We start from the raw sequence: 22,355 nt of genomic DNA, 5'->3' as shown, positions 1-22,355 counted from the left end.
GTTGCGGTTATAGTGAGCTGTGATTGCGCCATTGCACGCCAGCCTGGGCAACAAAGTGAGACCCTGTCTCAAAAATAAATAAATAAAAATAAAAATCAGAGGTTTATTTTCACAGTTCTGGAGGCTAGGGAGTCCAATATCAAGGCAGATTCAGTATCTGGTGAGGGCCTGCTTCCTGGCTCATACATAGATGGTCGTCTTTTCATTGTCACCTCTTGTGGATCTCTCTCAGGCCTCTTTTAGAAGGGCACTAATCCCATTGTTTAGGGCTCCGCCCCCATGACCTACTTAATCACCTCCCCAAATCCCCACCTGCTAATATCACCACCTTGAGGGTAAAGGTTTCAACATGTTAATTTTGAAGGGACATAAACATTCAGACCATACCAACTTAAAAAAAAGCGTACAAAAGTAGTTGAAGTCTTGACTTGGCTACTTTTTTGTCTTTTCCATGACCTTCAACCTCTCCTTGACACAGTGGAGCAATTGTTGCCTTCCAGAGCATGGGGGAGCCGGAAATATTCTTGGCTTCCCTAGGAAGAGGGGTTGACTGGCAGAAACCTCCGTCTGCCTGCCTCAGTGCTCTGGATGAGGGCTCATTGCTTCCATGTTGTCATGGCTGCCCAAGAAATGAACGTGCATGAACTGCCTGGGTGACTGAGCCTGCTGTGCTGCTACGCAGTCCCATTCTGACAGTCCTCCACTCCACACCCGAGGTGCTTCATGACAAGATAAAGGAGACTCCTCACTTTATCACCCTGACCAGCTGCTTCCTGGCCCCGTTATCACACCCCATTCCCAGAGGCTGCTTGACGGCACACCAGGGACTTCACTAAAGCCTGACCACACTCCTGTCGTATTCTCATTTCTGATTTGGTCTTTTCCTCTTTTCCCTTATTTTGCCCTTCTCGATTTCAAACTTGAACTGACAGCTTTTTGTTGCTGCCGATGGAAACTTCCCCGTCCTCCTGGCAGCATTCTTGCTGTGCTGTGCCTCATGGTTGAGGCATTTCATAATCACTTTGGGTTTTTCCACACAGTGGCAGTGACCACATTTGGACCATGGACAGATTCAGCAGCCACACAGGTAGCTGATGGGATGGAGAGACGTTTGCACAAGCTTCTGGGTTACTAAAGCGGTGTCAGTCTTCTTGATGTTTTTAAACTGACTTTGGCCAGTTGAGGTGGCTCATGCCTGTAATCCCAGCACTTTGGGAGGCAGAGGCGGGGGGATTACTTGAGGCCAGGAGTTAGAGACCAGCCTGGGCAACATAACAAGACTCTATCTCTGTTTTAAAAATAAATAAGTAAGTAAGTAGAACTTACTTCAACTCTACCTGGTTGTACCTGGTACGTCTATGGTGAGCTGACTTGAATTAATTTGTCTAAAGTAGCCCCTTAAAATGGTTCGTAGGTGGCACCAGATTGGGGAAAAGAAATCCACATTGAAAATGAAATTGTGGCTGGGTGCGGTGGCTCATGCCTGTAATCCCAGCACTTTGGGAGGCTGAGGCAGCAGATTTGCTTGAGCTCAGGAGCTTGAGACCAGCCTAGGCAACAATGTGAAACTCTTGTCTCTACAGAAAATACAAAAATTAGCCAGGCGTGGTGGCACATGCCTGTAATCCCAGCTACTTGGGAGGCTGAGACAGGAGAATTGCTTGAGCCAGGGAGGTTCAGACTGCAGCAAGCCATGTTTGTGCTTCTACACTCCAGCCTGGGAGACAAGAACGAGACCCTGTCTCAAAAAGAATAAGAAAAGAAAATGTGTGATGGGCTTCGAGTAGCTTCTCTAAAGTTTTTGTGGTTTGGTTTGGTTGTTTAGCAAGTCAGCCACTGGGGAAGAACTGGAGCTCACGCCCTGCTTCTTAGGCTCCTGTTAGTTTCTCTCTCAGGGACAGAGCTCATGCTGTTCCTCGCACGTTAAAAAACAAAACTAAACACTCCTGCCCCCATTTAATTATAAAAGTAACACACTTCCTAGTATAAAATCCAGAAAAGATTAAAGAAGAAAATAGTAAAAGTTAGATCATCTCTTCACCTAGACATCATCTGTTAGCATTTTGGTGTATTTTTTCATACTCACATACACTTTTTTTAATAACAAAATCGAGATCTTTCTATTTCTCCCAACATTATACTAAAAGCATTTAAACATTTTTCCCACGCTGTTAAACCTCTCTTAGGCTGGGTGTGGTGACTCACACCTGTAATTGCAGCACTTTGGGAGGCCAAGGTGGGCAGATCACCTGAGGTCAGGAGTTCGAGACCAGCCTGGCCAACTTGGCGAAACCCCATCTCTACTAAAAATACAAAAATGAGCCGCGCAGTGGGGAGTGTGCCTGTAATACCAGCTACTAGGGAGGCTGAGGCAGGAGAATCACTTGAACCCAGGAGGCGGAGGTTGCAGTGAGGTCCTGCCACTGCACTCCAGTCTGGGTGACAGAAAGACTCCGTCTCAAAAGCAAAACAAAACAAAAAACATAAAACATCGCATGGATGGGTCATACACTGTTGGATCATTCCATTTTGGGGAATGTATTTACAGTTCTGCACTGTTACAGAGAATACATCTTTGCAGTTAAATGCTTGTCCACCCTTATGATTTTTTCCTTGGGAGAGAATCTTAGAAGAATTATTGAATACAAAGAAATGCATATTTCTTCTATATGGACAAATTGCTTTCTGGGAAAACATATTACGATAAATTTTCCCAGAAGAAAGAGAGATTCCATCTGATGTTTTCTCTTTAGTATTTACTGTTTACAACTATTGATAATTTGTTAAGTGAAAAGTAGTACCTCATTGGTACCTTAGTTTACATTTGGTTATTCGGGAAGTTGAATACTTTTTCCGTTTTTCTTAGCCACTTATTTCTTTCAGTAGTGTGTTCACGTCCTTTGGCACTTACTCTGTGAGGTGTTAGCTTTTTTCTTACAGGTTTGTAAGAGCTCTTATTATGTTAAGGATAATAACCCTTTGTCAAAATTGTAGATATTTTTCTCTACCTGGGTATTTGCTGATTGTATGAATATCCGTGTTTATGTATATGTAAGTTTTTTTTTTCTTTTTTCTTTTTTGTTACATGGAGACGGGGTTTCGCCATGTTGCCCAGGCTGGTCTCGAACTCCTGGGCTCAAGCAGTCCACTTACCTCAGCCTCCCAAGTGCTGTGATTATAGGTGTGAGCCGCTGCACTAGGCCAAGTTTTTAGTTTTTATGTAGACGGCTCTGTCGTTACGTCTTTTCACTTTTATACGTATTGAAGGTATTCCAGGTTTCCTTCTGAATTTGGGGAGTATAACTTTAATTTTAATTCTTTAATCTACCTATAGTCCTCTTTCTGGGCCATCTGTGATTTTTCCATTGTCAGCTGCTGTTTGGATTGAAGCTTTGAGCCCTCCTCATCACCTTTTCCCCACATCCTTTTATATGAAGTTAAAAGTCACTTTGTCTACGTTAAAAAAGAAAAATTCCCTCTGGGAAGCAATTCAGCAATTCCCTTGGGAAGCAATTCAGCGAGAAGACACTTGGACTGCAGTGCAAAAAACATGAGTGGAATGAGTAAGGATTCATTTCACAAAATATGACTTTGCACAGTTGTGAAAACTCAGCCAGGGCATCTTGCCAAGTATCCTATATACTGGCTGAGGAATCCACAGGGCAGTGAGTTGTAATAAAAAGGGCTATTTTTGCACTCCTAGACTCCTGCAGTGAAAGAACTTGTACTATTTCCAAACCAGACACATCCTTCTGGTTGATAGATTCTGCCACTTCCTGGAGGCTTGTGTGTTTATTCTTAGGCCAAAGTTTCCTGTTCTGTAAACTGAGCGCGTGCAGATGCTATGTGGTCCATGAGGGCTCATCTGCCCTTTCCTGTCTAGATGGGAATCCCAGCCCTAGAAAGGGGGGCACACTTCTATTTTCTTCACTGTGTTTTCTAATTCTGACTCTCTGGGGTTCCATAGAGAGTCTTCAGGGGTTTTGCAAACTGTGAAACATTTTTTTGCCCAACATTAAAGATTTTAATTACCAAGAGAGTGTTTCATTGCTGATTTTTTATATTTGGGGTCCCTCTAAGTTTTTTTTTTTTTTTTTTTTTGTGAGACAAAGTCTCGCTGTGTCGTTCAGGCTGGAGTGCAGTGGCGCGATCTTGGCTCACTGCAACCTCCGTCTCCCGGGTTCAAGCGATTGTCCTGCCTCAGCCTCCGGAGTAGCTGGGACTACAGGCGCCCACCACCAGGCCCAGCTAATTTTTGTATTTTTAGTAGAGATGGGGTTTCACCATGTTGGCCAGGATGGTCTCGATCTCTTGACCTCATGATCCACCTGCCTCAGCCTCCCAACATGCTGGGATTACAGGAGCGAGCCACTGCGCCCAGCCCCCTCTAAGATTTTTGTTGTTGTTGATTGCTGAGATGTCTGAAAAGCCCTGACCTGGACATTCTAAGGTCTCTTCTAGTTCTTAAATCCTGTAATGCTGTATCTTCTCATGCCACCAGCTCACCCAAGGGGCCTTTCCCAAAAGTGGTCTCCAGGTATGAAATTCTGTGTTCCTGTTTTGTCCCCCAGCTGCCTGGTGGCTTTAGGACGCGCACATCCTCGTGTTCGGGTGTGGAGTTCCTCACCTTTATACCAGCAATAGTAGTTTACGATCGTGAGCTGTGGTCTTTCTGTCTCAGGCAGGGAACGTGGTGACAGGAGAAATGGTAGAAGAGCTTATTCTTTCCGGAGCAGATATCATCAAAGTGGGAGTTGGACCAGGTAAGACTTGTTTAGGAGCACGGCAGAGGGCGTGTGTGGGGAAGAATGGGATCTGGGGCTTGCGGGGACTGGAGATCACTAGAAGGGGATGGATGCAAGAATGACTCACAGATATTTAAAGCACACTTTTTCTGGAAGCATCATTGAGCTTCTCAGGGAAGCCCCTGATGCAAAGTAGTATTGAACTGCTTTTTGATGCCCCCAGGGACCTTCTAAATGAACTTGGATGTGGTTAGAATATGAGGGCTTGGTTTCAGAACCAATGTGGAAGGAAAGAACGTAGATTTCACTAATGACCCCATGCCCCCTGAAGAGGAAAGTGATAGGTGAAGAATCTGTAGAGACAGTTAATAAACATGAATGACTCCAGTTTATGTGAAGGTTTGAGGGACCCCACACATTGCAAATAAGCTTGCAGTGAGGAGGCCACATTTGAACTTGACCCACGGCCTAGGTAATGAGCACCTTTGACTCCTCACCATACATATTAGATGTAGATTTTTGACCATGTTCTTCTCCCAGGCGTGCTTTCTTAGGACCACCCATTGGCATCTTAAGCAGAAGAACAAGGTGGACCCTTCTGTCCTTGTCATGGGTGGTGCCATTTTCTCATGGGGCAGAGTTACTGTTTGCTTGCCCTCTTTGCCATGCATGAAGATGAGCTGCCATGTTTTAAATTCATCCATGCACATCCGTTATTAACCAGACACTAACATTGAGGAGCAAGAAAGAAGATACACATTTTCACTTGGGACTAAAAAACAGCAAAGATGTTTCAAAAGAATCTCACACCCAAATGACACTACCAAAAAAGGAAGCAAACCTAACCCAACATGAGAGGAATCTGTGGGAAAACGCACAGCTGGGAGGCACTGGAGACGCTGTTGAGCTGTGACTTGGCTCCGTGATCAGCCTGAGGGAATTGGATGTGTATGAAGAGAATATTAGGAAGAAGAGCCCTGTAGATTCATAAAAATGCCCAAGCTTTTAACATACAGAGAGATTTTCAAGGTTAAGTTTTTCATATTGCCACTTGTTTAAGCCAGTTAGTAATGTATTCTGAGCAAGTGGGAAGAGGTCTTTACTGAGTATCTATCATTATTGAAAAGACAGAGAAAGGATAAGGCCCTGTTCTTCCTTACCAGGCTGCCTCCTCTTAGGGCAGGCTGTAATAGATAGACTGATAATAGAACAAAATAGGCTAATCAACTAGGAAGACTCTTTTTTTTCCCAAAGGCAGGGACACTCACTAGTCACCTGTTTAATCAGAAATATGGACCTGATGCGGTGGCTCATGCCTGTAATCCCAGCACTTTGGGAGTCCAAGGTGGGTGGATTGCTTGAGCCCAGGAGTTCGCGATCAGCCTGGGCAACATGGTGAAACCCTGTCTCTACTAAAAATACAAGATAAAAATTAAAAAGTAGTCAGGCACAGTGGCGTGCACCTGTAGTCTCAGCTACTTGGGAGGCTGAGGTGGGAGGATCACCGGATCCTGGGAGGTGAAGGCTGCAGTCAGCCAAGATCGTGCCACTGCACTCCAGTGTTGGTGATAGAGCAAGACCCTGTCTCAAGGAAAAAAAAAAAAGGAAATATGTATTGAGTGTTCGCTAGCTACTATTGTGTTGGGCAGGTGCTGTACAGGATGTGAAGGTGTGTAAGAAGCTTCTTGGCTCTCAAAGCTTTTTTTTGAAAAAAAAAAAAAACAACAGTGTTGCTCTGTTGCCCAGGCTGGGGTACTGTGGTGCAGTCTCAGCTCACTGCAACCTCCGCCTCCCAGGTTCAAGTGATTCTTCTGCCTCAGCCTCCCGAGTAACTGGGATTACAGGCATGCGCCACCACACCCGGCTAATTTTTTGTACTTTTAGTAGAGCTGGGGTTTCACCATGTTGGCCAGGCTGGTCTCGAACTCCTGGCCTCAGGTGATCCGCCCACCTTGGCCTCCCAACGTGTTGGGATTCCAGGTGTGAGCCACCGTACCCGGCCTTCTCAAAGCTTTTCTAGATGTGATCTCAAGCATTTACTACACTTGTTTTCTTGCAGATCTTTGTGTCTGCATTCTATTTTCCCAGAAGCTGTATTGTCCTTCTGCCCTCACTCTCTCCCCACCCCTCTGGCTGTCTGTATAGAATAGATGTGACTAAAGAGAACAAGGGGCCTTCTCTGAGCCTGATGCATGGGAGCCACTTCTTTAAATTGTTTGGAGACCATATTTAAGTCTCACACATTCTTTATGGTAAAAACATTGCGTATTACATATCTAAATGATAGCAGTACTGGATGTCTATTGATTGATAGATTTCATTCATTACTGAGCAACCCCTGGGAACTGGGAAAAAGCATCAGAAATGGATTCCCTGCCCCTCTAGTCAGGAGAAAATATGTGCCAACTTTTTTCACCTGGGTGTTAATCAAAACCGCCTGTGCCTTATTTAAAGCTTCTTCCTTGGCTGTTCCCAAGAAAGGCAACTGGTCTACCCTTTATAGGGCCCTCACTATGATCAGAGCCCCAGGCCTACTGCAGCTGAGGCCCCCACCCCCGGATCTAGCAATTGAATGGGAGAGGAGGAGAAAAGCCCAGGCTGAACCAGGGGTTAAACCTCTTATTCTGCACAACCTCCGGTTGCAGGGCGGAGGGAAGGCGCCTTCGTGGGAATGAGACTTGTTGGCTCCGGGACTGTGAGTGACACATGGCAGGACACAGGGAGCTACAGGACTCGTGGACTCTGCCCCACAGCTGATGCAGGAGAGGGGCTTGCCCTGTCTCTCCTGGTTTCTCTGCTAAATCCAGGCCTGGGGAACACAGACATACTTCTCTGTCTGATCTTGTCCCTAAAGACCCCTGACAGAAATTAGCATCCTACAAGATAGTGGTGGCCGGGAGCCAGAGAGGAGGCGGGGCCTCAAAGCATCCCAACTCCCGGTCTGGTGCGAGGGAGGAGTTCACTTCTACCTTTACCGTGTTCTCAGAGCGCCCTCTCATGCACACCACAAGACATCCGGGAGGGTCTGAGCGAGTGGCAGTGGAGAGAGGGATGTGGGTGACTCATTCATTCTTGAGTCCACACATTCTTTCAGTGACTATTTATAGTGCCTTATTGTATACGAGGCTGTGTTCTCAGCACCTGATAACAACAGTGAATGTCCATGGAGCCGACCACCCAGCAGAGAAGACAGACCCTTAACATTCTCACACAGATCCTGATTGAAATGCCTCTTTTTGAAACTGCGATGAACAACTCCCCTGGGGCAGTGACATTTAAGAAGAAGCTGGAAAGATGAGAAGGGGTTGGCCGGGCGGGCTGGTACAGAGGGGAGCGACCGAGAGAGAGAACAATGTGTCCAGAGTGCCTATGGTGGGAAGAAACTTGCCCCATTGGAGAAGCAGTGGGGAGGGAGGGGAGCAGGTGGAGCTGGATTCTGCTGATCTGGGTAAAGTGGGGTGCTGCGGGGGCACTGGGAAGCTTGAATAAGGGGAGGTATGATAAAGAGGTCAGAGTGTGACTTGGCCTGGAGCTAACTGGGAGAACAACCAAGACTGGGGCTGACTGTGGCACAGGCAGGCAGGAGGGTGCTGGCGTGAGCCCTGCATGGAAGTGAACCTCCGGCTGGGCTGCAGGGGACTTGAGGCGGGGCAACCAGGAGGGAGATGGACAAGCAGCTGGGCCCTGTGGAGCACAGAGCTGAGTGACAGCAGGTGAGGGTGTGAAGGGTGTGGTTGCTGCAGGCCAGTCCCTGGGCCAAGAGGTATCCCTCCCTGTGCCATCTGCCCTCTGTCACGACCCCAGGAGATTGTATTTCTCTTTGCATTTTACAGTCCGGGCAGTGAGACTTCAAAGAGGTGAGTCATTTGGCAAAGTTTGAAGGTAAAGAAGCTGCGAGGCTGTGGGAGGATTCTGAGAGGTCATTTCAAGCAGAGTGTAGGTTTGTGGAAAGGTGGGAAGGAGTAGGCGTTTACGTGTGGAGAGATAAGTGCTTGGCCACTGCATGGGAGCCGATGCCACACGGAGGAGTGGCAGTGACAGGTGCATGGCAGAGGGGAAGGCTATGTCTGGGACATCAGCCAGTGACGGTGATGAGGACTGAAGGGGTACATGACCAGGCTGTGTGGTTTACAGCGACCTCCGGCGTGCAGGTGGGCAGCCCGTTCCCCACATCTCCTCTGCCACAAAGGCTCACCCTGGTCACTAGAGCGGGGCTGCGAAGGTGATGGGGGCACATTTCGCGTCACAGTGTTCTCACGTATAACCATCTCTTTGGGGGTCAACTTCTTTCTCTGTGCAGGTTCTGTGTGCACCACCCGCACCAAGACAGGAGTAGGGTACCCCCAGCTGAGCGCCGTCATTGAGTGTGCCGACTCCGCCCACGGCCTGCAGGGCCACATCATCTCTGTGAGTCTCCGCCCAGGGCAGGGGCGGGGGCCGGGAGCCGGGAGCCGGGGGCCGGGGGCCGGGAGCCGGGGGCCGGGGGCCGGGGGCCGGGGGCCGGGGCCGGGGCCGGGGCCGGGGCTGGGGCTGGGGCTGGGGCTGGGGTGTCTTGGGAGGCCCCCTGCACCCTCGCTGTTCTTCTTCCACTGACTGAGCATCCTGTGGGCACGGGAAGCAGCTGGGCACTGCGGTCACAGTGCTGACATTCAGCAGAAACAGAGGCTCTGCTGCCCACGAATTCCACAGTAAGGGTGGCAGGCCTGGTAGGCAGAAGCCATACGAGCAGGTTGGGTGGTGCATCCGATGAGGGATGTGCAGGCAGCTTTTAGAGCACAGGGTAGGCCAGGCCACAGCTTGCTAGAACAGTTGTAGCAAAGCCCCACAGACTGGGGGCTTACATTTCAGTATCTCACCGTTCTGGAGACGAGAAGCCCAACATCAGGGTGTTGGGGGGCCATGCTGTGTCTCAGGGCCCCAGGGAAGGATCTGTTCCAGGCCTCTCTGTGACCTTCTGCTGGTTCCTTAGCTTGTGGCGTCCTCCCTGTGTGTGTATGTCTGTGTGCAAGCATCTTCTTTTCCTGAGGATACTAGTCCTTTTGGATCAGGGGCCACCCTCCTCCAGGATGTCCTCATCTGAACTGATGACATGTCCATTGTCCCTGTTTCCAAATAAGGTCATATTCTGAGATGCTAGGGGTTAGGATGGCAACATGCAAGTTTTTGGGGGGACCCAGTTCAACCCATAACAGGCCACGTATCCTGTATTCAGGGTCAGGGAAGGTTTCCTGGAGTGTAATAGGGAGACCTGATGGTTGAAAAGGAATTTTTCAGATGAGAAGAAAGAAAGGAACAGAAAAGCACTGGGGAACCAAATCTCAGTCACTGCATCTGGGGCCAGTGAGCTGAGAGGGGCAGGCGTGAGGGGCAGCAGGAGATAAGCTTGAAGGCAAGAATGGACAAAAGCGGTGGGATCCAGCTTTAAGGATGGGACTTCTCCAAGAACACCAGGGAGCTATGGCAGAGGTCTGAGCAGGCGAGTGCCCAACTCACTGCCTTGGGGCGGATTGAAAGGGGCAAGATAAAAAAGAGAGCCCAGCTGGGACAGCATTAGTAATTCAGTGGGGAGGTGACTGTGCCCTGTAGCAGGCTTGAGAGCCGTCTCCAGAATAGACTGACATTTGGGAGGCAGAATTAAACAAGTGTCGGCAATGGAGTAGGTGCTTGGAGGGCCCTGGAGAAGGAGAAGGAGGAGCAAGGCTACGACTGGCTTACGTACTGGCTCACGTGCTGGCTCACCTGGAAGATGGCTGCAAAGGAAGAGGTTCGGGGCTGGTGTGGTGTTCACTATGGCACGTGTCTGTTGATTTCGAGGTGCTCGAGGGGCATCAGAAGGGAAATTGCACATGAGGCATTGTGTTCATGGTTGGAGACCTGGCAGCTTTTAGTCCATAGATGATGAGTCTTGGGAATGGTGCTCAGGTAACAACTGAAGCTAGGATCAAGGTCTTTCACTCGCCGTCCAGGGCAGATTGCCTGGGCTCCTTCTAATGCCTCATCCAAGTTTTTCACCCACCCATCCATTCATCCAGCAAGTATCTATTAAGCATCTACTGTGATGGAATCTAAAATAAATGGTTAAAGGTTTATTGGTTAATGACAGAGTTCTAAGACCCTCCACTCAATACCCTTTGCCCCAGTGAACAAATTAATATCCATTTACTGAGCAACTAGGGTGTAAAAGGCTGACATAGAACTGTCGGTCTACATTTGCTAAGAGGTTATTCAACTCACGGGAGCGGCCAAGCAACCATTTCGCAGTATGTCAGTGGTTCTCAAATCCTGAGTACAGCCTTGTCTGAGGCTGGCTGTATGAGGATCACCAGAGAGGCTTTTACAAATCAACATTCCCAGACCCCATCCTAGTGAACTGACTCTTTCAGAGGGTGGTCCCCCAAATGCCCATATGTAATTAGTCCTGTCTCCATTACCTAATAATGTTAACCAATGAGCATCTCTATCAAGTCAAAACTTGGACCCTGTATCATAAGTGTTACTTGAATGACCACTATTTCCTAAGTAGTGGAGTTCAGATTAATAAGGTTTTACTCTGAACATATTCTGAGATCCTCATGTCTTTGTAGAAACTTCAGACTTGCCTAGTTTACAGGGCTGTTTGGCCAAAGATTGGTGGTAGGGTGGGGTAGAGGCTCTGTGTGTCCCAGAGGTGAATCTGATTGGAAATTAAGTTAGCATCTCTTTACACAGTACCACCTAACTTATAGTGTATCTCAGCAGTTCTCTTAAGCCTGGTGCCCAGACCAGCAGCATGAGTATCAACTGAAAACTTGTTAGAAATTCTTGGGCCCCACCCGCGACATTACCTACTGAGTCAGAACTCTGCAGGTGAGGCCCCGGAACCTGTTTTAATAAAAGCCCTCCAGGTAGTTCTGATGTCCTCTTAAGTGTGAGAGCCACTGGCTTATAGAGTAGAGGCTCAGCATACGCTGGCTGGGTGAGTGTTCCTGAACCAGGTCTCATCTGCTGGTGCCCAAGGCGGCAACTTCTGTGAATTTAACAGTTAGGGACAATGACATCCCAAGCCTGGGGTACTGGTGCAATAGGAAGGTAGCACTTCTGATCTTGCTTGTGTTCTCTGAGGTTCTTTATTTTTATTTTACTTTTTTATTTATTTTTTTGAGATGGAGTCTTGCTCTGTCCCCCAGGCTGGAGTGCAGTGGCATGATCTCGGCTTACTGCTAGAATGCCTCCCAGGTTCAAGCAATTCTCCTGCCTCAGCCTTCCGAGTAGCTGGGATTACTGGCGTGTGCCACCCATGCTCAGCTAATTTTTTTTGTATTTTTAGTAGAGGTGGGGTTTCACCATGCTGGCCAGACTGGTCTCGAACTCCTGACCTTGTGATCCACCCGCCTCAGCCTCCCAAAGTGCTGGGATTACAGGCGTGAGCCACTGTGCCCAGCCTCCGAGGTTCCTTTTACATCAGTGCTGAGAGGTCTCCTAGATGGGGTTAGGAGTTCCATTTAGCCAGAAAAGCAAATGAATGGACTTAGTAGAATTTGGACCCTTGCCCTCAGCTCAGTCCTTGTAAGAGCTGAGCGTCTTGGGGTTTAAAGCAGCCATTGCCCCTACACTCCCTTTGTCTAACAGGGCACGGGCATGTTTCTTTTCCTTGCTAGTAGCCCTGAACCTGCTGGAAACCCACCAGATGTTTTGGATCCTGCCACTTGGTCCAGTTTCCTTCTAGCTGTCCCATTTTACACTTTATTTGCTGAATTAGCACATTGGTGCTGTGGAAGTTCAAAGGAAGCCACAATGTGGTGTCTGTTCAGCATGTGCTGATACCCAAGAGGCTGGCCTTCAGTCGTGTTTCTACTTATTGTGGCCCACATGGGCTTCAGAGAAGCAGAGAGGAAAAATTCAGGATACTTCCTGCATAGGTGAAGATTCAGGTGGGATCAGTTAATTTTTTGTTGCCACACCATTATTTAGAAATACCTAAACAAATTCATTCAAATAATTAATCTTTTTTTTGAGGCTGGAAAATTTTCCGAACAAAATATGTTTAACCTAGGAAAAGTTAGAAATGCAAATAAACACAAAAAGGAAAATAAGTATTAGCGGTAATGCTATCATCTTAAGATAACCACTGGTTCTAAACTTGTTTTTCCATTTTTATAGCTGTGTGAGCTTAGAAGAGTTGCTCAACCTTTCTGAGCCTCATTCCCCCCCTCCCCGCCCCCTGCCATTTACACAATATCTCCTTCAGGTTCATGACTTTGAATGGCAAAATGACTTTTAAGTTCATAATAGTTGCTGGTTTTTAGTAGGTGGCTGACTTGAACTCTTTTCTCTGCCTACTCCATGTTTGCCATCACCATCCTTCCTTTGTTTTAGGAATGAGCAAGTATTTTTCTTTTTTCTTTTTTCATTGTGAGTATTCAACATGTGAGCAAGTATTTTTTTTTTCCTTTTTTTTTTTTTTCTTTTTTTGTTGTTGTTGTTGTTTTTTGACAGAGTCTTGCTCTGTCAACCAGGCTGGAATGCAGTGGCATGATCTCGGCTCACTGCAACCTCAGTCTCCTGGGTTTAAGTGATACTCCTGCCTCAGCCTCCTGAGCAGCTGGGATTACAGGCACGTGCCACCACACCCAGCTAATTTTTGTAGTTTTAGTAGAGACTGGGTTTCACCATGTTGGCCAGGCTGGTCTCAAACTCCTGACCCTAGGCGATCTGCCCGCCTCAGCCTCCCAAAGTGCTGGGATTATAGGTGTGAGCCACCGTGCCTGGCCTGAGCAAGTATTTTTAAGCAAAAGAGGCAGGCTGACAGTTCACAAGTTATCATTCATGTCCCATGATGCCGTTTGTACTTAAATATAATGTTAACTCTTTTAGAAAAACAAGAAAAGGACTCCTTGTAAATTACTGCCTTGAATACTTGCACAGAACAAAATACTAGCCCAAATGTTGTTGTTGTTTTTAACAACCTTTCAGCAGCTATGAATATTTATGTGTGAATATACATGTATGTCTCAGATTGCTGGAGCTACTCTGCTTCCCGAGAACGTGAAAAGACACTGAACACTTCTGGAAATATACACGGTAGCAGGAAGTAGACTGCCCTATCTGTGCTAAGGCATCATGTGAAGTCGGATTGCTCTTGGTTAAATGTGCAACCATTAACCACATATGGTTGTTTGGTCTACGCTGCCCATTTCACAAGTGCAAATACCAAAGCACCCTGTGAGCAGATGATGCCGTAAATATGATTTCCCTTTTGCAACACGCCATACAGTTGTATTAACTGTGGATCTCTTGGCCCATCCTGGGAAGAGAAAGGCTGATTTTCTTGGGGTCCCAGTGGCACAGCGTTCCTGATTCAGGCCTCATCACTGACCACAGTGATATAAAATATTCAGGACACCACAGGAGACACAAATGAGTGAAGAAAAAGAGTGATTTTGTTTTGTTTTTTGTTTTTTGTTTTTTGTTTTTGTTTTTTTTGAGACAGAGTCTCGCTCTGTCGTCCAGGCTGGAGTACAGTGGTGCGATCTCGATTCACTGCAAGCTCCGCCATTCTCCTGCCTCAGCCTCCCGAGTAGCTGGGACTACAGGCGCCTGCCACCACGCCTGGCTAAGTTTTTGTATTTTTGGGAGAGATGGGATTTCACCATGTTAGCCAGGATGGTCTTGATCTCCTGACCTCGTGATCCGCCTGCCTCGGCCTCCCAAAGTGCTGGGATTACAGGCGTGAGCCACCGCGCCTGGCCAAGAGTGATTTTTTAAAAAGTCATGTTTTAAAAGGACTTATTTTAATGGGAGCATGAGTTTATGTAATGTGTTTGAGGCCAGAAGTGTGAAACACTGTGTAGAGCTGGTTTTGATAAAGAGATAAAGCACTTTAAAATTAATTGGCAGGGCAAGTGAAGGGCATTTTGAGGTTGTACCTTTGAAAGGTAAAGTAAATAAATATGCCAGGATTTTGAAGCATTAACAAGGGGTATAGAGCCACAAGCCCTGTTCCTGTCTTCACACAGAGGGTTTGGGCCAGATAACATACGAGACCACCTCTGAAATAATTATTCCCCAGTGCTCTGTGGCCCTCTGGGGGTCAGAGAAGCCATGTATGAATAACACATTGGATTGAGGAAATAACTATGCTCAGTAAATGTTTGTAAAGAAAAGGTGCAGCCTTCACACTTAACCTTTTGATCGGAGCTGCAAATAAGTAGTGAAACAGTATTGGAGTTCTAGCTCCTGGAGTGACAGGCCTCATTGGTAGATAGAGAAAGGGGACTGAGTCACAGAGACCCTATGTTCTCAGTTGGAGATGTTCTTTACAAGGTGGTTCATCCCATTTCCCTGCCCTCCAACTGCAGAGGTGCATGCACCTTCCTGCAGGTTGTAACACAGGGTAGTCTGGGTACCCTGTCTTTTCTCTGTTCCTTCCCAAAGTGGGTCCCATCTTCTGGGGACAGGTGCTTCCCTCTGAGGCCCTGCTGTTTCTCCTAGACCCACACTTAGCTTTGGGCTGTGTCACCATCACGTGAGCCCTGACACTGTTGCTGTCTCCCCTTGCGCCATAGTGTCTGGCTGCTGCTCCAGCCTACTATTGCTGTCCATTTGCCCCTTGAATTGCACCCAGGCTACATTAGGAAGAGTAGGTAGCATTCTGGGCATTTGGTGTCTTGGGTTTATAAGAAAATGCAGCTAGCGACTGGGTTCGGTGACTCACGCCTATAATCCCAGCACTTTGGGAGGCCGAGGTGGGCAGATCACCTGAGGTCAGGAGTTTGAGAGCAGCCTGGCCAACGTGGCAAACCCTGTCTTTACTAAAAGTACAAAAATTAGCCAGGCTTGGTGGTGGGCGCCTGTAATCCAGCTACTCAAGAGGCTGAGGCAGGAGAACTGCTTGAACCTGGGAGGCAGAGATTGCAGTGAGCCGAGATCACGCCACTACACTCCAGCCTGGAGGACAAGAGTGAGACTCTGTCTCAAAAAAAAAAATAAATAAATAAAATAAAATAAAATGCAGCTAGCTCTGCATCCTGGAAGACTTGTGTACTGTGTGGCTGGTGTTTAAACATTACCTCCCACAGCTGAACCTTGCTGGGCAGCCCAAGATAACAGACTGGCCCTGCTACACATTAAATCAGCCCAAGTGTGGTCTGCGTGGGCAGTGTGGGTGGAAGAACAGATGTTTGATTTTAAGGTAACTGTGTACCATACATGAGGAATAGGAAACATGGAAGTACCTGGAAAGATAAAAGGATTAACTCAGTGTCCTTTTCTTGGCTCTTAAAAGAATTCAACCCTTGTACTAAATAAATCTCACCTCACAGCAGCCAGAGAGGGAAAGGTGACTTCTAAGTGAGAATGAGCGTGGACAGTGGAATGGCTGGGTATGTTATAAAAGGGGCTGGCATGGGATGAGGGCCAAGCCCCTCCACCACTCACAGTCCCTGCTGCCTCCTGCTCTGCAACAGAAGTGTCCGAGCCCAGGTGGGCAGGTGGGCAGTGGGTGGTGCCAGCCTCTGACCCACAGAGGAAGCCTGGATGGGCCTGGGGAGTGAAAGGTGCAATATTGAGGGGAGTACACTCGATCAGACAACAACAGCCATGGTGGGGGGACTTGGGCTCATGGGCTTGCTGGGGGCTGTGGTGGGTCTGAACCCGCAGTCACTGGATCATCCGGGGACAGCCTGGCTGAGCTCCCGCTGATGTCTTGTCCTTGCTTTTTCCTCTGTGAAGGATGGAGGCTGCACGTGTCCAGGGGATGTCGCCAAAGCATTTGGTAAGGCCGGGCCCTGGTGCAGAGGGAGGGAAGGAAGGAGGAAGAGAGCTCCTTGCACCTCTCCAGGTGGCAACCTGAATGAGGAGGGGGACCTGCTGGGGAAGTTCTGGGCCTCCTGGGGTTTCCTCTCCCTGGGTTTCAGCCCCAATTGGCCCAAATCCCAGCACTGATTTGGTTCTGGTCCGTGGTAGAGCAGGCCACAAATGCCCTAGGAGATGGATCTAGGCGTAACGTCCTGCAAACCAGGAGTGGGTGAAGTCAAGGCCTCTTCATCCCAGGGAAGAGAAGGCTCAGGGGACCTGTCCAAGGGGACCGTGACAGGTGTGATGTGTAGGAACTACAGACGGGGTTTTTTGGACCCAGACCGGAGAAGTCCGGTGAAAGGGGCTGGAAGAATGCCGCAGCGGTTTCTCACCGGAGGCTGGAGCCTGCCTCCCACTAGGGGGCAGCAGTGCCTGCTGTGAGCCCGTGGGATTGGGGATCAGGGAGCGGAGCGGTGGTGGGTGGGCAGCAGGTCCTGAGCTTCTCTCGGGGAAAGCACTAGACGGTCCAGCCTCTCAACACCACAAGCAGTAAAGTACAGCTGCCGAGCCCCGTGTTGGCCACTGAACTGCAAACTGCATTCGGAAGTCAGAGCTGGCCGTGTGGCTGCAGGCTCCAGAATTGAAATAGGGGTTGTGGGTGCCAGCTGGAGCGAAAACGGACCTCTCACGTCTCAGCCCTTTGCTGATGCCAGAAACGAAAAAAAAAATGGTGGCAGGAAACTTTCTGTCATAGGAATTCTGGGGTGTGTGTGTGTGTGTGTGTGTGTGTGTGTTTTGTTTTGTTTGTTTGTTTTTGTTTTCAGGCTGGGTGCCATGGCTCACACTTGTAATCCCAGCACTTTGGGAGGCTGAGGTGGGCGGATCTCTTGAAACCAGGAGTTTGAGACCAGCCTGGCCAATACCCCCATCTCTACTAAAAATACAAAAAAAAAATTACCTGGGTGTGGTGGGGCACGCCTGTAATCCCAGCTACTCAGGAGGCTGAGGTGGGAGAATCACTTGAACCCAGGAGCCAGAAGTTGCAGTGAGCTGAGATCACGCCACTGCACTCCAGCCTGAGCGACAGAGTGACCTGTCTCAAAAAAATATAAAAAATAATAATTAAAAAATGTTCAGACAACAACCCTGATAGTGACAAAGGAAAACGTTAGGCCAGTGTTCTTAGCAACAAGGTTTCATAGCAACCCAAAGAATGTCATGAAAAATGGGATTTAACCTCATCCTAATCATAAATCCTATCTGTGGAAGGGAATCTACAAACCCTCCAGTGATTCCAGCTTCTTCTTTTAAGGTTGAGGGGACTGAGGCTCTAGGAGGGAATGACAAGGTCACAGTCCTACAATCGGGCAGAACAGGGAGAACACAGTGCATCTGCTAACTAGTGTTGTCACTTACCCTGTATTGTAAGGATCATCGGCCAAGGGCATTTTTACGGTTGGTTTTTGAGCTGAATCTACTTAATACAGGTGGTGGTCCGTCTTGGACTCTTTTGTGTTGCCTCACACGTGCTCTCTGTACACAGAGAGAGCCGAACACACTTTAAAGTGGCTGGTTGTTGAGAAGGTGCCTTGTAGATCACAGTTCCTGGCCTTTGGACCACACTCAGCTCAGTCTCCTTTGGGTGTCATTCCCTCCTCCGCTGTCTCTCAGTCAGTGTAGCCATACCTGTGCCAAGACTCAGTGGAGTGAGAGGGACCACGTCAGGGAAGGATGCAAGAGTGTCCCGAAATGAAAATGGTTGGGAACCCCCTCAAAGCGTTCTTTCGGTGAGTCTGTGCTCTGCGTTCCTGCTGTTGACATCCGCTCCTTTGCAGCTGCCGAGGAGGTGCTGTGCTCCTGAATTGTGGTCGTCAAGAATCCTGGCTGGACACCAGTTATCCTCTGTCTCGTTAAAATTATGGCAGGAGGACCAGGGAGTCACATTCGTGTTAGGAACGTGACCCCCCAAAAGGGAGGGTCTTCAGAGGTTGCTGCCACGTAGGAAGGTTGCATTGTGCTTTGCTTCCCTGAGTGCCAGAAAAGCATGCCTTCCCGTCATGCTGAACGGAAGGGGCTGTAAAGCCAATGCAAAACCCAGAGTGCTCTGCCAATGTTTAAATGACCAAATCGAAGGTATCAGGGCCACTTTCAGGGGCTCCTATGTTTCCTCCTCCTAATTAGGATTTGCCAGGCTCCCTTCCTCCTTCATCCTGTTACTTAATACATCTGCACCTTGCTACTGTCTTGTTCTGTTCTAAATGTAAACCCTCAGTAGGACTTACTCAGGGGAGGTTGTAGCAGTTCCTTAGTTAATAGGCAATGAAGAATCCCTCTGCACGGTGATCCATGAACGAGATGGGGAATGATAACTATTTTTATTATTTCTCCCACATGTTCTTTTTACTTTTTTGACAGCTAATCATTCAGCATCTACCATGTGCCATGCACTTGGGATAAACAGAGCCAGCCCTGGGCCTGTTCCAGCATAGCCCACAAAGACAGGCAGCTTCAGTACCTCTGTCTCCTGTGCCTGTCCTGGAAATGTGCTGTCATTCAGTGATTAGTCTGGCAGAGTATTTACTCTGGAAGTCTAATGTGTAGCATTGTGGTGGTGCGGGTGGACTTTCACATGACTTCCATAACACGGGGCTTCTTTCCTTGAAGCTGTCTCTAGTGTAGGAGCTTCGGTCTGTTCTGAGGCCCTTTGCTGATGTAGAAGCACAGGGAATGTCAGAGTGCGGAGAGCTTCGTATACAGACCAGACACCTGAGGGGGCACCATAGAGGAATCATAGCATTAAGCACAAGATTAGATAACATGCTTTCTAAGATACTGGTCCCCCGCTTTTTTTTTTTTGAGACGAAGTCTTCTGTTGCCCTGTTGCCCAGGCTGGAGTGCAATGGCATGCTCTCAGATCACTGCAACCTCTGCCTCCCGGGTTCAAGCAATTTCCGGCTAATTTTTGTATTTTTAATAGAAATGGGGTTTTATCATGTTGGCCAGGCTGGTCTTGAACTCCTGATCTCAAGTGATCCACCCACCTCGGCCTCCCAAAGTGCTAGGATTGCAGGCGTGAGCCACCGCGCCTGGCGGAATACTGCCCAATTCTTAATGTTTCTCTGATTCTAAAAGAGTTAGATCTGAGGAAGGTGCTCCTAGTTAGCCTTTAAAAGCCATTCAGCATGGTCCAGTGTATGGGACACTAGCCTTCAGTAGGCTGCATTTGTTTCTCCCAGTGTCCCATGGCCCTGCCTCCCTGCATAGAAGCCTGCCTTTTTCCAGGAGATAGGCAAGAGAGGTCCAGCCTTTCTCTTGACTATAGCTGTGGGGGAGGGGGGTGAACTGGGCAAGCACTTGGATTTTTTGAGAGTCTGTTTCCCCTGAGCTCTTTTCTCTGCTACTCCCTTTTATCCCCACCGTTGGCATTTAGGAGCTGGAGCAGATTTTGTCATGCTGGGAGGAATGTTTTCAGGTCATACGGAGTGTGCTGGAGAAGTGATTGAGAGGAACGGACGGAAGCTCAAGCTCTTCTACGGGATGAGCTCTGACACGGCCATGAAGAAGCACGCGGGAGGAGTTGCTGAGTACAGGTGAGGAGGCGGCTCCGGGGCGCACCCTCGAGGCCTGGCCTTGCCCTTGCTTCTTACAGAGATGGGATGGAAGCAGGTCTGAACAGCAGCTCTGTGTATATTAATGTACCGTGGGAAGGGGTTCTTTTAAAAGAGCCCTAATTTGTATCCAGTTAGCATTTGCAGTGCTTGGGGTTCCCAAAAGCAAGTACAGAGAAGCAGTGTTTGGGGACGGTTTGGAAGTGTGACCAAGGGTGTATGTGAGTGGGTACCAGTCCTGAAGGGAATACTCCAGACCTCTGGCGGTGGGCGGAATTATTGCCTTGTCCTTCCAGTAGAGCCTGTGCTGAGCTATCCCTGTAAACTTAGATCTCTAGCTTGAGAAGAGTTCAGGATGAAAGGATTGAGTTGAAGAATGGCTCTCCTTTTGCACAGAAAACCATAGGTGTGGTCTAGACCGCTGCACGGTGGCCAGGCCTTTCCTGAAGAATGCTGCATACAGCTCATACTGCGTCTCACCTGCCTCCAGGCTCTGAGAGTCGACACAGCAGCATTTTCAGCCATTTAGTTGTGTTATCCCCTGTAGAAGTGGGGCTTACTTCTGCTGATGTGTGTTTATTTTGTATTTTTTATTTTCTTTGTGGAGGAGTCATGCTCTGTCACCCAGGCTGGAGTGCAATGGCATGATCTCAGCTCACTGTAACTTCTGCCTCCTGGGTTCAAGTGATTTTCCTGCCTCAGCCTCCCGAGTAGCTGGGATTATAGGTGCCTGCCATCACGCCCAGCTAATTTTTGTGTTTTTAGTAAAGATGGGATTTTGTCATGTTGGCCAGGCTAGTCTCGAACTCCTGACTTCAAGTGATCCACCCACCTCGGCCTCCCAAAGTGCTGGGATTATAGGCATGAGCCACCGCGCCCGGCTCCTGATGTGTGTTTTTAATCCATGGTCTCCAAAGACACCTGGGTCTTTTCCTGATTCACTTCCATTTTAACTCTCTGCATGTGTGTTTTAAGAACCTGATGATGGGGCCAGGCACAGTGGCTCATGCCTGTAATGCCAGTGCTTCTGGAAGCCAAGGTTGGAGAACTGCTTGAGCCCAGGAGTTCCAGTTAAGCCTAGGCAACATAGCAAGACCCTGTCTCTACAAAAAGATTAAAAATTAGCTGGGTGTGGTGTCACATGACTGTACTCCCAGCAACTCAGGAGGCTGAGGCAGGGAGATGGCGTAAGCCCAGGAGTTGGAGGCTGCAGTGAGCTGTGATCGTACCACTATGCTCCAGCCTCCAGCCTGGGCAACAGAGTGATACCCTGTCAAAAAAAAAAAAAAAAAAAAAAAGAACCTGATGACGGTATACTCACTGCCTCACCGTGCTCCATAGAGCATACTGTTATTCTCATCAGGATTAGTGCCGACAACAAGCTATACAAAACGGGGGCAGGACCAAAGGTCCTCCGTCCACAGAGGGAAGCTGGCTGTGAATCAGCTGGTTGCCTTTCTCCGGGAAACCTCAGGCTTCTGTCTCCAGTTTTCAGACTCTATCCCGTGCTGGAGTGGAAACCTAAGCCCTCCCTGAGTGACACTCTTTATTTCCTACCACTCATTCCACACCCAGAGGGTCATTTTGAGGACCTGGGATTCAGATGTATTATATAAGGTTTATACCAAGCTAGCAGCAAAATCTCAGAACTCCACTGAGATTTGTAGGTAGGGGGATTGCGGGGTGGGGCGTATTCTACCAGAGTTCTGTTCTTCCGTGGGGTTCTAGCAGATTTACTTCATTTCTCAGTCACCTCAGTCTCTTTCTTTTTTGGTGGTGAACCCCAATAAAGATATTATAATATGGGAAAAGCAGGATGGGAAAGATCGATGGGAACTGCATCAATCAGAAATGAGAGATGCACTTCTTCCAGGTAGTCCCCGAAGCCCTCTTTCCCCCATGCGGTCCCTGAGAGAGGAGGAGGTTGCACAGTTGGGTAAGGAGGAGGCACTAAGCTGGACCTATGGCCAAGAAGCTTCGTGCTTTACCAGCAACATGTCATCATCCAAGGGCCTGCATGTGTCTCCTCTGTGCCAGAATGGAAGTGGAGCTTTCATGGGTGAGCAGCAGCTAGGTGCTTTGCCTGGAGTACCTTTTTCACCTTCGTGGCTGCATCTTTTTTGGGTTCTAAAAACAATTATAGAATCGGGAAGGCCAGAGCAGGCTATGGCACAAACAGAAGCCAGAGAGCTGAAAGAAAAACCGTCTCCTGTAATTTCAGCAGTGT

General features: G+C 48.3%; 1 protein-coding gene across 1 annotated transcript in view; it reads left to right on the top strand.

The window, feature by feature from the left end:
• The window catches only part of GMPR (guanosine monophosphate reductase), a 48,479-nt gene that overhangs the window by 23,401 nt on the left and 2,723 nt on the right, over positions 1-22,355 (top strand). The window contains exons 5-8 of the mRNA XM_023209813.2: positions 4,682-4,763; positions 9,046-9,152; positions 16,455-16,497; positions 19,951-20,110. Of these exons, the coding sequence (XP_023065581.1) occupies positions 4,682-4,763; positions 9,046-9,152; positions 16,455-16,497; positions 19,951-20,110 (392 nt within the window). The remainder of the gene's footprint in view (positions 1-4,681; positions 4,764-9,045; positions 9,153-16,454; positions 16,498-19,950; positions 20,111-22,355) is intronic.

This window comes from Piliocolobus tephrosceles, chromosome 5 (genome assembly GCF_002776525.5).
Source record: "Piliocolobus tephrosceles isolate RC106 chromosome 5, ASM277652v3, whole genome shotgun sequence".
In the NCBI taxonomy this organism is placed as follows: domain Eukaryota; kingdom Metazoa; phylum Chordata; class Mammalia; order Primates; family Cercopithecidae; genus Piliocolobus; species Piliocolobus tephrosceles.
The sequence above is the reverse complement of the archived record's forward strand: the minus strand, read 5'-3'. Positions and strand labels throughout refer to the sequence as shown.